Raw genomic sequence first — 13,795 nt, 5'->3', positions numbered from 1 at the left:
GAGGCGGCCAAGACGGGGACCCTGTTCCTGCGGTCAAGTCAATCCAGCAAATCTCATCGGATGCTAATAAAACATCCAGATCAACCTAATCTTACAATTTCTGTAGGGTAGCCCCCCCCCCCCTTTGGGCTTGGCAGGAAGTGTGGACAGGCATTGGCGAGTGTGGCAGTATAAGCGCCAAGTACAGTACACAGTTGAGGCTTTGGTGGTAGAAAGACGAAGACGCTTGATTGCAAATGACAGTTGATTGATTGAGTGAAACCATGCAGCCATCAACATACGATTTGGCCACTGGAATCCGATCCCGGCACCGCCCTGTGACGGTGCTGAAAAGGCTGGGCTGGCGTCTTGCTAACAGTCACCATCTTACTAAGGACGTGGCTCAGAGCCGGTCTGGCTTCGTCATGCTTTGCAACGCCCTCCTCTCTCCTCTCTCCTCCTCTCTTGGCTCGTCTTGCCTCAGCTCCCTCCCATGCCGTGTCCCGCTCCACCGGCAGCCACTGAGCGATTTGCAGCATCAGCATCAGCGCGAGCCTGTTCCAGCACAAGTAGGTAAGCAGCAACAGGTGGTGAGATCTGATGGCGAGCACAGCAACAAGGAGTCCTGCCACCGTCACCTTGGCGCAAAGTTGTGCACTTGCTGTATCGGTACCTAGTACTTGGGGCGTGGCCGCCAATAACAGGCGACATGCACGAGTAGCAGTACATGCAACATGCAGCCATGCAGCATCAATATCCATGGTTCCGTTGATCCAATTGATTGATGCAGATGCACGCGCGCAGACGAGCCAGGTTCGGCCCTGTCGCACTGCTGCTGGGCGCAAGTCAGTCCCCTAGAGCCTCTCCGTCGTGTGGCTTTAGTCCTGGTACCTGTACTGTCCTGTACTCCGTACCGCACCCCGTGCAATTAATCAAATCATGGAACTGAAATCAAATCAATCTGGATGGAATCCTGCGGCTGCTTATTCCATATTACATTACATTACATGCTGCGGTACTTTGCCCGTGTTAGTAATTGATTCTTCGGGTTCGGGTACGTACACGCCCCGTGGCTCAGCCCTGGACGTCGTTGGCGGCCGCCAGCCAGCCAGCGCTGCCAGAGGTTCCCAAACGGGCAAGACCTGAGATCCTTTTTTTCTTTTTTCTTTTTTTTTCCCTTTTTTTCTCCCGCAGTCTTTTTTTTGTTTGCCCAATTAAGATTTTTTTTTTGTTTTAGCCCGCCTCGGCGTGTTCCTCTGTCTCTTCAGTGTTTCACACGCCCACGCCGTCTCTGTATGGAACGCCCCCTCCGCTCATGAAAGATGCTAGAGATGAGGTTAAAGAAAAGAGTAGAGACCATGTCAGTCAATAATGGCGCATCGTATTGTTGACAGTTGGGTGACCTGGGGAGTACAGGATTCCTGATTCGTGACCTATGAACAAAAAAACACACCACCAAATGCCCATCTGCACGAGGACGGTAGGTACTTGTCAATGCCTTGCTAACCGTGTTAGGCACTACCACCACAACGCTGGGTTGCCGTACATTTGGTCCTAGGCCATGCCATGTACTCCATGTCCTCCACACACGCATACCACATGGACTAGCAGTGGCATCACGCCGCTCTCCCCAGTCGACTGCTTTTTTTCCATTGTGCGAATAAACAACTGCTTTGCGTCTAGCTCGGCGGAGCGTCGACGGTCAGGAAATGGTCCCCAAATAAAAAAAGAGGACCCGTGGGTGGAGGAGGGGAAATTTCTGGTCGTCCCGTCCTGTTCGGCGAGGACGCAAGTGTCTAAGCACACGCGCGCGACATACTTGTACATACATTGATGACCTCGATGCTCATACGAGGCCACAGCACGAGGCTGCTGTTTGCATTTGCATTTGCAATCCAACCCAGTCCGATCCGATCCAATTCCATCAATGATGCTGCAAAGCCGCAGTAGCCGCGGGACATGAGCGAAATGTTCAATTGCCACTGCCTAACCGCTCCCAAAGGCACCGCATGGCTGGCCACAGGATGCTCAGCTGGAGGCATGAACCGAGCCTAGCCCGGCTTATGTACGAGCACAGGTTGGAATCCATCGTCCTTCTCCGCAGTTTTGCAGCACCAAGAAGGGCCATGCAACCACCTGCTGCCGTCGGCATACGTACGGGCAACAGTACCGGCAAGCAGCCTAGCCCCGGGCTAACTTGGGAAAACCCTGCCTGTGCCTGTACGAGCATGTACTTGTAATTGCAACTGAGGATTCCGAGCCACTGCTAGCAGCAAACGTAAACGTCTCAGCGTTCCCACCAACCACGGATGGATCAATTGACGTCTGGTCGGTCTGGTCTGGTCTGGTCTGGTCTCTCGCAGCGCTTTTGTCGTCCGCCCCAAGTCCAGTCCCCCCAACTGTTGGGGAGTCCAGTCAAATTCTGGTCTCATTTGCGGCGGCGCAGTTTCCAGCACCACTCACGGCCCCTACAGGTACAAGCTGTACCAGACAGTACAGGCGGCTGGCTGGTCCTAGAAGCACCCTCCATGCCTCTCGAGAAACCAGACGTGCATGTGCTTCAATCTTATCGATGCTTGCGTTGTGCTTGTACACTCCGCCAAGGCACGAGTACCTGCTCCTGTCCTTCTGTCGTAGCCGGTACATGGATAGCCTTTGCGGGTACGCCGTCGAGGTACACATGGAACTCAACTCCCCGTTGCAGCTACTCCCTACGGGTGCCGCTACAGGCGCGTGTGCAGCCCCCCCAGTGGTCGCGCCCGGGCTGCCAACCCGCCCCAAACCACTCCCTGCCCTCCGTAATACTCCGTACGCCTCCTGTACCGGTACTCGCCATGCCCGTACTGTACCAGCGCGGCTCTGTACCGTACTGTACTGTACTCGTCCACTCGTACCTCTGCTCGTGCTGCACTGCAATGCACAATACAGGTAGGTACAGTCCCCACCTCGACCCTACGAGTTTGACCTAAGGGACTTCGTCCAAGTCCGCCCTCACTAATGGCTGCAATCATATCCTGCTTTTTTCCCTTGCCATTTATTCCCTCTCGCTCGCCTCTTGCCTCCTCCCCTTGCCCCCTTTTGTCTTTGTTCTCTTATTCCATCTTACTGGCATTGTCAAATTCGTCTTTAATCATTTCTCGTTCTTCTTTTTTCTTTTTCTTTTTCTGCTTTTATCCTTACCTCTCCCCCCTCATCTCCTCATCTGAATTGGCCCTCTCACATCGCAATCGCAATCGCAATCGTCTTCAGCCTCCACTCGCCGGCGTCTGAGCTGGACCGTCCGTCTTCGTCTCGGCCAGCTGTGACTATTGCTGTCAATTTTTTTTTTCCAACAGGGCGTGTGTGTGAGCTTTAGTGTCTGTGTGTCTGGTTATAGGCACTTCGAGGCGCCCAGCTCCACCCCTCTAGTTGACGGGCCCTTTTGCACTTATACCGCACGCCACTGCCACCACACACTTTTTACTGGGACAATTCAGCCCGGCGGCACTTTTTTTCGTGTCTTTTTTTCGTGCCTTTTTTCTGCTGCCATTGGGGTCAAAACTCCCAACTCGGAACTTTCCAGCAGCAAAACAAACCTCAAAACAACACATATAAGTCCGCCCAAAAGCATCGCCCCGGTTTGCTGGCTCTACGACACCCTCATCCCTGCTGGGCATCTGCCGCCTTTAGGCGTTTGTCCTCCGTCTCAAAAAAACCGCCCCCCACGCAATTGCATGTGTCGCCTGTGCGTTTGCCCAGTCTCGATCTGACGCTGCAAACACCCCTCCTCGATTTCCCTGCTCCAAGCGCCGCCTAGGCACAGCGACCGACACCCTCGAACTTGTTGCGTCACAGCATTCACTACCCTAGAGCTCGGGCGCAGATCCGACAGCGAACTCTTGTTGAGCTTGATCGCTCTTCATTTTCCCCTACTTATACGGCCTCTTTGCCTCGCATTAGCTTTTGTCGCACAAGATCGTCACTTTCACCCATTTTACCTGCTCCGGAACCAGCTTCCGCCGCCGACGCAATCCTCCAGGCTCCCTCCATACACCACCAAGCTCCGTGCAGCATCCCGGTCTTTGCCACCGGATCAAGCAACGTCGGTTCGCTACTCGCTCGCCTATAAACGCTCGACTGGCCTACACCCTCGACCAAATACCACCTCGTCGATAACCTCATACTTACGGCTAGGCGCTTTCCAAGCCGTCAACCATGCCGTCCGCTCCAAACGAGTCAAAACCGAGCTCCGCTCAAAGCTCAAAACCTTCGTCTATCAAGTCGTCGCATGAAGGGGGAAAGAGGTCGCCCACCTTGGCCTCGCAGAATGGGTCCGAGAGGCTCTCCCCCTCGCCCAGCGAGACTCAACTGAAGCCTCTCCCCGAGAAGGCCTCGGTCAAGGATCGTCTTTCTCGCATGTTCTCTACCAAGGATGTTACAAAGGTCGCCGCCAATGGCAGCGAGTCGGGCTCTCGCTCCCGTGGTCCCTCAGTCAGTGGTGCTTCCACTCCAGTGCCGCGGAAAGAATCAATAGAGAAGCCCGCCGAAAAGATTCCGGCCGCCAAACCGAAAGAGCCCGTTAAGCTCAAGGAAACGTCAGGTCGCTTCACCGCCATCGCCGAGGCCCAGGGCGGACATGAGCATTTCCTGAGATCCAGCCGAAGACAGGAGAAGCTGTCTGACATGTGGCGGAGCATCCTCGGAAAGAAACAAGAACCCCCGCCAGAGAACGATCTTTCGCTCGTCTCCAACTGGGTCGATTCGCTTCGACAAGAGAAGGAAGAGGCCGTCGACAAGAAGGGCGGGCCCCACGCCACCTCGACCCTGGTGGAGAAGTACGGCAAGTGCCAAGAAATTGTCGGTCGAGGCGCCTTTGGCATCGTCAGGATATCTCACAAAAAGGTTGGCAGCACCGGCGAGAAGCTGTTCGCAGTCAAGGAGTTCCGCCGACGGCCTGACGAGTCGGAGAAGAAGTACAGCAAGCGCCTTACGGCCGAGTTCTGCATCTCGTCTTCCCTGCGCCACCCCAACGTCATCCACACCCTCGACCTGCTCAAGGATGCCAAGGGCGACTACTGCGAGGTCATGGAGTTCTGTGCTGGCGGAGACTTGTACACTCTCATCCTGTCGAGCGGCAAGCTGGAGGTTCAAGAGGCCGACTGCTTCTTCAAGCAGATGATGAGGGGCGTCGAGTACCTCCACGAGATGGGCGTTGCTCACCGAGACCTCAAGCCCGAGAATCTGCTGCTCACCACGCGCGGCGCCCTGAAGATTACCGATTTCGGCAACGGCGAGTGCTTCCGCATGGCCTGGGAGACGGATGCCCACATGGTCTCTGGCCTTTGCGGATCGGCCCCTTACATCGCTCCCGAGGAGTACACTGACAAGGAATTTGACGCCCGCGCCGTCGACGTTTGGGCCTGCGGTGTCATCTACATGGCCATGCGCACCGGAAGACACCTATGGCGCGTTGCCAAGAAGGATGACGATGAGTTTTACTTCCGCTATCTGGAGGGTCGCCGCGATGAAGAGGGCTACGGCCCCATCGAGTCATTACACAGGGTATGGCGGCCTCTTGATAGTATTTGTATTAACCCGAATTTCCCATTGACATATTCACAGGCTCGTTGTCGCAACGTCATTTACTCCGTGTTGGATCCTCATCCGACACGTCGTCTCACGGCGGCTCAGGTCCTGAAATCTGAGTGGGTTCGTGAGATCAAACTTTGCAAGGCCGGTGAAGAAGGCCTATGAAAGAAGAACCACGACTCGTGCAGTACACGACAGAACGCTCTGCCTGACAGCGATGGCACCTCGTGGCTCCGGGATTTCCCTTCCCTCATCTTCCCCTGGATGCCACCCCATCGCCTAATTTTCCCTCCCCTTTAGCAGGCAGAGCTAAACAGCATGGAATGACGAAACATGACCCAACGAAAAGAAAAAACTTTTAATGATTTCATGTGGCGAAGGTAAAAATACCCCTCGGAATTGGCAACTGAATACTTGTTCTCTTCATTTTTACATTTCTCTTCAACTCTGGCGAATGCATTTGTGTGTGCCTGTCATAGTTTTGTAACATGGCAGGCTTAAGACGGCACACTCGCTTTTACCCCCCCTTTTTTTTTACTTCTACTTTTTCATTTTTTATAATCATTTGGCGATTTTGGATTACGAGGCTCGCCCCATATCTTGTTGTATTCCGCTTTCATTCTGTATACACAACCAAGCTTTGGCGTTTGGCGAATTGGCCGAGAGGCGATCTGTACAGCAAAAGAAGAAAAAAATTCCAGAAAGAAATTCTCTTTACTCCCCGCGTATAGCGGATCATGTGTTGTTGGTTTGGACCACGGGTCAGCAGTGGGCAAACGGAAAAAAGGCCTCCGGACCCTTCCCTTTTCTTATTCTTGTCTGGCGCACGCGGGCTTTGTTACGCCCTGATACAACCTTTTTTACAGCAACAAAGAGGGGTGGCGGCATCGGCGTATAAGCTACAATATACGGGAGCAAGAGGGAAGGGAGGCGAACAAGGAAACGGGCTGGGCTGGGCTGGATTGGATTGGCGTCGGGCATTTTGGGAACGGGAGAGGCTCTCGTACTTTAGCTGGGTGGATCACGGGCCGCCTGCATTTGGACATTTTTTCATCTTTTTTGAATTGTTTGGACAACAAGAGAAAGGGAGAGAAACAAACGGAAAGCGGGAGTTTTTCGAGTAGCTGTGTTTTTTGGGCAAGAATTGCTCTGCGAACTTTTTGTCTGCGATGTCGGCTTGCTATTTTGTCGCGTAGTGCGGCTAGGTGAAATGCCAAATCAAATCTCTTGTGCTTGGCCTCTTGCTTTTGTCTCTTTGCTTTGCCTGCTTTGTTGCCTCCTTTTTGCATTTAGCTGGTGTTTCTTGGCCTCTGCCTGCTGACCCCTTGCGTTCTTGTTTCATGACCAACATACAGCAGCCAGCCCCCGTCCTTGAAACTCATCTCCAACAAAAGAACTAGGAAGAGAGTGAGTGAGAGATATATAGAAATGACGTGCGTGGCTGATAGTTCTTTGCATTCTCATTACCCAAGCATCAGACCTTTTTTTTTGCCTGATATCTCATCTCAACGGCCCCCATCTCTTCACCGACTGTTTTGGTTTTGTTCCTTCGCCTTTCTTTTTCTTTTTTCTGTCATGTGTGTTTTTATTATGGATCTCATTAGGATCATCTCATCTAAGGTAGTATTCCTACACCTCTTTTACGACGATCAGGCTCTTGGGGTCGATCACGGCTTATGTTACAGTACCCAACTGCTGATCTTTCATATGGGACAACCTAACCGCAAGTAAGGCAGTAAGTACATGCATACATCGCCGCTACTGGATATCAGGCATGAACAAACCCCCAAATTTCAATCTTCTCAAGACCGAGCAGAGATCCGACTAGGTAACAAAGCACCCCAAAAATGATACCGTAGCTTCAAGTGCCGTGATAACAACAAAAGACTCGTTTTCTTTGGGCACCAAAAACACTGCTCGTGATGCCCTCCTCCCCCAACACTAACAAAGATCCGGTGACGTACCGTTAGACAAAAAACGCCCCCCAGATACATTCTCAAACTCCAATTAGGCAGTTAGTTCGAAGAACCTTCTCCGCATTCTTAATTACTAATCCCCCGGGCGGCAAGTTGAATCGAACGAGCTGAAAATGCTTAGTTGCGGGCTAAATCATTCGAAAGTCAGGTGGTATTATGGAATGATGAAGCCACTTGGTCACGAGAACGATTCCGGAATACGGAATTAATAGGGAAACGCATAGGTATGTGGCTTAAACAACTGCTTTGTATTTCTTCCCCTTCCCCCCTCTCTTTGCGCCTCTCGACGCAATTTGAATTACAAGCATCCAAGTGCTCTTTTGCTATGCTCTTTGGCAAACAACTAGCTACTTCAAACGCCCATTAAACCAGCACAGATGGTACGCCCGCAATATCAAAACGAAGACGAAAATGAATCGAAGAAAATATAAAGACGATAATGGGGGGAGAGACTGCAAACCGTCTCGTATATCGATTCATCACTTCCTCCCAAATGCAGAGTCGACAAGGTTTCCCCCAAAAATATCAACACATCCAACGCCAGATGAATTCCCTTTCGAAATTAACCCATCTCCTTCCCCTTCCCATATACCTCATTGCCCCTGAGCCGCGCACCAGTTGTGTGTGCGTGCGTGTGTATGGGCAGTTAGACACCTCCTTTTCCCTCCCCTCCTGTTGCCAAAAAAAATGTAGATATGTATCGTAGAAATAAGTATAACACACAAAGCGGGAGTGGCTACCCTTCCAATTCCCTCTCTGTACGTGGCGTAGCTATCATCGCAGCTCGCCCAGCTAGATCAAGGATGAAGTGAAGAGACATCGTAATGTTTGAGCTTCAATGTTGCCAGCCCCGGCCCTCCTCGAAAATGAAGGCCAGGGAGAGGATTTGGCCCTCCCAACAAGAAGCACCGATAGACAGATGAAAACGTGCAAGGAAATAAAAGTCATCCAGAGGACGAGGAAGAAGGCACAAAGGAAATCCTTCACGAGCTTCTCCGAGAGAAATGATATCGTTTCACCGTGACATAAACCCAAGCCCTGTCCCACTTCGCCCTGTCATGTACACATTTCAGGGCGGAAGGCTTTAAACAACACCAGCATTAAACGGCTAAATACGTGGCCAGCCAGAGCCTTTTGATGGGTGAGTTGCACATTCCGCCCGGTTTGAAGAGCATTGGCTTGATCCTTTATGAATGGAACAGATCCCAGGCTCTGGCACACAGCTGTAGGAATTCTTCCTTCTTGGCCCGCTGCGTTTCGGGGCTGTCACGGCCGGCACCAAAGGGACCACGTCGGGTTGGGGCAGGGCCATAGCCCAGTGGAGGGCTGCTGCCTTCCTCATATTCGGCGCGTGTTCGCCTTCGACTTGTGCTTCGATGGGCCTCGGGATTACGGTTTCCGCCAGCAACAGGAGATGGAGGCGTAGGAGGTTGATGACCGCCGTAGTGGACGAGTCTAGGTAGTAATTCTGGTCGTCCGCCGGCCAATTCATGCTGAGCCTCTTCCGCGGACTTGTACTCTCTCAAGCGACCAGATGTTGGCGGTTGGTGAGCTGGAGGGAGGCCAGGGGACAACTGAGGCCGTGAGGCTGCATGGCTGGGGTAAAGGGCGGAGGTGTGTGGTCCATTGTCCGGATGAGCTGAGAGGTTCTGGCCAAAGACATCGCTAATGGGAGGCAGCCGATTTGTGGTCTGATGAGCATGAACATGGTGGATGTGGGAAGTATTTGAAAGGTTAGAAGCCTGGTTATGTACTTGTCTTGAAGGTGGCATATGTTGTCCAGTGAAGCTGCGGCCAAGGGGTGCGGATTGAATCACTCTTTCGTTTGCAAACTGCTGATGTGAGGGCGCAACAATTGAGAGCCCGGGGGGCGCCTTGTTTCTACGAGACATGCCTGGTGTCTTGGCGGCGAAGGGCGATTCTTTTTCCTTTTCTGATGGGCCATCTCCCTTGGCAGATTGCTGCAGCTGTAGTCTTGCTTCGATGAGGCTTCGCTGCTGCTCCCGGACCGTCATGCTTCGCTGAAGTTGTTCTTTCATCACAGGATCCTGCGTCATAAAGCCCGGGGAAAGACAGGCGATGCCAACTTCTTGGATTCCCAGTCCGTCGCGCGCCGTCATTGGATGGGCGGAGGAGGGATTGGATCCAGCCAGAGTGTTCTTGGACAAATCCAACCGTCTGGGCCGGGGCCTTGATGCTGATGTTGATGCGGGCAGACCAGGCGAGACTGGCTCTTTCTTAACAATGATCTTAGGGTGGCTGGCATCTTTTCGAGATCTGTAGTGGCAACCAAATTTGTCAGCAAGATGGACTTTGGTCGCGCTGTAGTGAAAAAGATCAAGTGTCACTGTGAAGGACGACAGAAACTTACGCGTTGGGAGAAGATTTGCTTGTGGTAGCATTATCAGACTTCGGGCTGCCGCTGCTGGACGGCTGAGCGGCAGTTGTTGCGCCTGGGAGTTGACTCCTCGGCTGTGAAGGCACCGCGTTTCGCGCAGGTGGCGATGTAGAAGTTGAAGGAGCAGAGCGTTCGGTAGCAAAGGTACTCCTTTCATGAGGGGCCGGCGAAGGGGCCATGGCAATCGCTGTGCTCATAATGGCGGTATTTTCGAGAGATGCAATTATGCGAAGAGATTATGCTGTATGATTTGAACAAAGGAAGCCGAGCTGGATCAGCCAACGGCGCGGGCGCAGAGGGTGCGAATGTCGCTCGAGGCAATTATCGTCAAGTTCACGGCGCGAATGAAGAAACCAGGCGAAAGATTCGAAAACGGGAGCCTGAACTACCCCGAAAACCAACAGAGCCCAATTTGTACTTCCCCTCCACCAAAAAGTTATGCTTCGTGATTCTTCTCTTGGTCGCTAGCGCAGAGAGAGAGAGAGAGAAAATAAAAAGAAAGCGACTCGATCGTGTGTTTCCCAAAGTCGATGGTTGGCTTGTAGAAAGAAAAAGAAGAAATGCTGAATGCTCGCCCTGCCTTGTCTGCGCAGCAACGAGGACCTTGAAAAAGGCTGGCGGAAGAGGGAGAAAAAGGCCAAGTTGGGGGGAAAGGTGAATGCGTTTCAGGAGACTGGCGATTCGAGATGTGGTTTGGCCGAATATAATGCGATCGGGGAGCAAGTACGGAGTACTTCGTATTTAGGACCCGGTAAGCCAAGCACGGGCGATTGGAGCTGGAGGAATTTTTGTGACGCTGGTATTGTGTACACGCACAAGCGCCCGTAGGTCCAGAACGTTAATGCAGATGCATACACCCACGCACCACGCGCGCACACCAGGGGTTGCCGAGGGCGGTTCCGGGGCTTTATTGGCGAATGGGACGGAGGCGTTCCAGTGCTTTTACAGGCACACTTTGCGATGGATGAGGAGAGCGGACGGGCGTCGGCGAATTGGGGCGGGTCTGCGAGAAGGAGAAGAAAGTTCAGGTTGGTTGTGAGCAGCCTGATGTGTTTCTGCTGTTTCAAAGGACTGAGGAGGAATATGAAAGGCGGAATATGAAGAGCAAACGAACAGCAGCAGGGAAAAAAGAACAAGACAAGAGTCGGACGGCGGAGGGGCAGGCGCCGTTTGTTTTATTTGGCCCGCGCAAACGCATGAATCGGTCGGTAATACCTACGCCTGGTCTGAATAGCCTCCCGCAGGCCTGAATGAAAGGGGCCCCCAGGTTCGTCACAGAGGGAGGGGAAGTGACACGGATGCCGGACAGCTTCTCAGCAGCTTGTGAAGCGATGGATGGGAGATGATGGATCGAAAACAGCATGGGGGGGGGGCGTGTCTGAGAAAGACTCGACGTCTCAGCGGATGCCAGTCATGTTGGGCGGTAACTGCCAGTTTAGAGGCAGCGTTAGCAGGTGTCAGAGCCTGAAATCGAGTGCTGAAGCTGCTACAGGCCGCTGCAAGCATCAGGCACAGCGCCTGACAGCGACGGAAAGAGGTACAAGCAGGTACCGCAGCTGCTCGACAGGCACCGCTAGCGCCCTAATTGCTCCCGGTAGCGCACGTGTGCCGCGTGCCAAATCCTTGTACCCTCCAGTACCTGTCCGATTCGAGGGGCGTGTGTCAATGGCCGCCAAACCCAAAACAAAGCCCACTGTAGGAGCCGCCTGCGGTGCATCGGAACCAGGGGCTGGCAAGCTGGGAGGCTCCCTGGCCCTCAGCGACCTCTCACTGGATTGCTACTGATCCACCGCCCCTCCGCCTCACCTGCGCTGTGCGAGCAAAAGCCCGTCAGGCTCATCAGGCCTGTCCACCCACCACCGCGGCCAAGGCTGGTAGAGTGTTTTACCTAGATGCTTTAGCTGCCCGTTTGTGTGAATGATGGATTGATTTTTTCAAGGTTCAGGTTTCCAATATTCTCCTTTCGGTTGCTCCAAGCGCTCTTTGCTTCTCTCTTGTGACGTGACCCCCGGTGACTTTAGCCTGCCAGCAAGTGCCTCCCTGTTCACGCTTGGCTGTCTGGTCGCCACAGGTACCGGCAGTCCCTGGCAGTGATCAGCTCTCCCCCAGCCCGAGCATTGACATTCATTTTGGGGGCTAATTTCCATACAATTTGATGATGTATTTTTGGGTGTGCATGCTTCAATTAAATGGCGGCTCAAACAATAGCGTCATTCCATCGATGACGAAGAACTGCAATGAAGGCAAATGCTTGAATATTGATCCAATATTCGCACAAGGAATGCTGGTACTATTGGATGCTGGTGCTTATCCTGCTCCGCATCGTGAATTATTGACAACATGGAACATAGACGGAGCCCGAAGTCAATGAATCAATGAACCAGCTGCTTGTTTTAGCACCAGACCATACCAGCCGTCGCACCGGCTCGTTACATTTGCACGGTAGCTCGCCGATGTCATTGCCCGCGCAGACAATGGCTGTTTCGACAGAGAAACGGTCGACAAAAGAGAAAGAAGCAATTCAGGCTGTGTTGCCACTCGCCGAGCTAATACTGGAGCCGGGGCCCCCTGGTGCGGAGCGCGTGCGTTCGATATTTGTGTGGTGAGGTTGTAGCGTTTCAATGGTGAGACGCCTACCGATACCGATGCGCTTCAGGACAAGTACGAGTGCAGTAGAGCGCAAGAATTTTTGAAGCCTCGTAACTCCCGGCCAGCCGTGTCCTGTAACTGTCCTGTAACTGGTGCAAGTACGATGCAAATACGATGCGTGCTACTTCGTAATACTTCGTATGCCAGAGCACAAGTGCTTCGACATGCTCGGATTGGGCATCGCCGAGAGATTATTGGCGCAGCAATCTATCATGCCTCGGCAGCTGAATCTTTGCCAACGACAGGGGTTAGAGTTGCATCAATTTGTCCTCGCGCAATGCTGTGCTGTGCGCGGCAGCAGTCACCGGATCAATGGAGCCTTTGGTTGTTCGTCATCTTCTTTTTTCGATGATCACGATTCCCTCATGCCAGATAACTGCCTTCATTTCCCGCGGCCCCAGATAGAGGTGTAAGCCAAGCGTTGAATTGAAACCCGTAATGAAGAATGAAGCCTCCCCACATTGCTAGCTGACCGTAATACTCCAGAAACAAGATCCAACTGCCACTTCGTTCATTGCAGCCATTCGCCATTGGGCATTGCACTACATGCTAAGACCCTGGGTCAAATTAGTACTTAGCTGGAAAAGTTAGACTAGCTCTTTGGCCCTGTCGATCTCGTCAAGTTCCACATTACTCGGCCATTGATATTCTCTCGATGCTGTATCACGAAATTTTTTGCCTTTCTCTTCATTCTTTCAATACGAAGTCCCGTTAGATTTGCTCCGCCTGGCTATCGGCGACTGCAACCCTAGCAGGTAGTTGTGAAATTCGATAATGGGAAACAAACTTTTGCCAGCGGGGTCATGATCGCCGTTGCCTGGTTTCTCGTATCCATGGATGGTTTTTTTTTCTTGCAAACATTGCTCAGCCGCATATGATTGATTCATGTACGAGTAGCTTCAATCCTTCCATGTCAGCAATTCTCTCTCGCATCAGCTTCTTGCTTCCAGACAGAATGCTTTGCTCTTCTCTTTCCTGCTAATAAGAGATGCATATGAAGACGCTACTGTATGTACATTACACATACATTACACATCAATAACATGTCCATTTTCTTTTTGGCTAAAGGATGAAAGATGAAAAAGTTCGTAGAGCAGTTCCTACCTATCTTGGTGGGCGTTGCAAATCCGTAGCACGATACTTCGTACTGGCTGCATGACCCCTCATTAGACCGGGTACAGGTGGTCGTCCTTCCTACAGACACCCCCCTTTTACCCCTGTTCAC

General features: G+C 52.4%; 5 protein-coding genes across 5 annotated transcripts; 3 read left to right on the top strand and 2 right to left on the bottom strand.

Moving 5' to 3' along the window:
* Positions 1–12: 12 nt before the first annotated feature.
* On the bottom strand, positions 13–889 carry M431DRAFT_382625 (hypothetical protein). Its single transcript, XM_024914722.1, has 2 exons — positions 96–889; positions 13–27 (listed from the first exon to the last, which is right to left on the bottom strand). The coding sequence occupies exon 1, from the start codon at positions 738–740 to the stop codon at positions 273–275; it is 468 nt and encodes a 155-aa protein (XP_024776289.1). The 5' UTR covers positions 741–889; the 3' UTR covers positions 13–27; positions 96–272.
* A 1,942-nt stretch (positions 890–2,831) lies between these two features.
* On the top strand, positions 2,832–3,316 carry M431DRAFT_382525 (hypothetical protein). Its single transcript, XM_024914720.1, has one exon. It carries the CDS (start codon positions 2,977–2,979, stop codon positions 3,247–3,249), a length of 273 nt encoding a protein of 90 aa, XP_024776288.1. The 5' UTR covers positions 2,832–2,976; the 3' UTR covers positions 3,250–3,316.
* Positions 3,317–4,173: 857 nt separating this feature from the next.
* Positions 4,174–5,712, top strand: M431DRAFT_493084 (hypothetical protein; the record flags this gene model as incomplete). The annotated part of the gene is made up of 2 exons (XM_024917069.1): positions 4,174–5,520; positions 5,581–5,712. 2 exons carry the CDS (start codon positions 4,174–4,176, stop codon positions 5,710–5,712), a joined length of 1,479 nt encoding a protein of 492 aa, XP_024776287.1.
* Positions 5,713–8,710: 2,998 nt separating this feature from the next.
* Positions 8,711–10,100, bottom strand: M431DRAFT_81700 (hypothetical protein; the record flags this gene model as incomplete). The annotated part of the gene is made up of 2 exons (XM_024923068.1): positions 8,711–9,800; positions 9,895–10,100. 2 exons carry the CDS (start codon positions 10,098–10,100, stop codon positions 8,711–8,713), a joined length of 1,296 nt encoding a protein of 431 aa, XP_024776286.1.
* Positions 10,101–11,002: 902 nt separating this feature from the next.
* Positions 11,003–11,769, top strand: M431DRAFT_382536 (hypothetical protein). The gene has a single exon (XM_024914721.1). The coding sequence runs from the start codon at positions 11,257–11,259 to the stop codon at positions 11,704–11,706; it is 450 nt and encodes a 149-aa protein (XP_024776285.1). The 5' UTR covers positions 11,003–11,256; the 3' UTR covers positions 11,707–11,769.
* The last annotated feature ends 2,026 nt before the right edge of the window (positions 11,770–13,795 follow it).

The sequence above is a fragment of the Trichoderma harzianum genome, assembly GCF_003025095.1.
Source record: "Trichoderma harzianum CBS 226.95 unplaced genomic scaffold M431scaffold_4, whole genome shotgun sequence".
Classification (NCBI taxonomy): domain Eukaryota; kingdom Fungi; phylum Ascomycota; class Sordariomycetes; order Hypocreales; family Hypocreaceae; genus Trichoderma; species Trichoderma harzianum.
The sequence above is the reverse complement of the archived record's forward strand: the minus strand, read 5'-3'. Positions and strand labels throughout refer to the sequence as shown.

Excerpts from the sequence above, each read along its gene's own strand:
- M431DRAFT_382536 (XM_024914721.1), top strand. The coding sequence starts at position 11,257 with ATGGGAGATGATGGATCGAAAACAGCATGGGGGGGGGGCGTGTCTGAG.
- M431DRAFT_382525 (XM_024914720.1), top strand. The coding sequence starts at position 2,977 with ATGGCTGCAATCATATCCTGCTTTTTTCCCTTGCCATTTATTCCCTCT.
- M431DRAFT_382625 (XM_024914722.1), bottom strand. The coding sequence starts at position 740 with ATGGATATTGATGCTGCATGGCTGCATGTTGCATGTACTGCTACTCGT.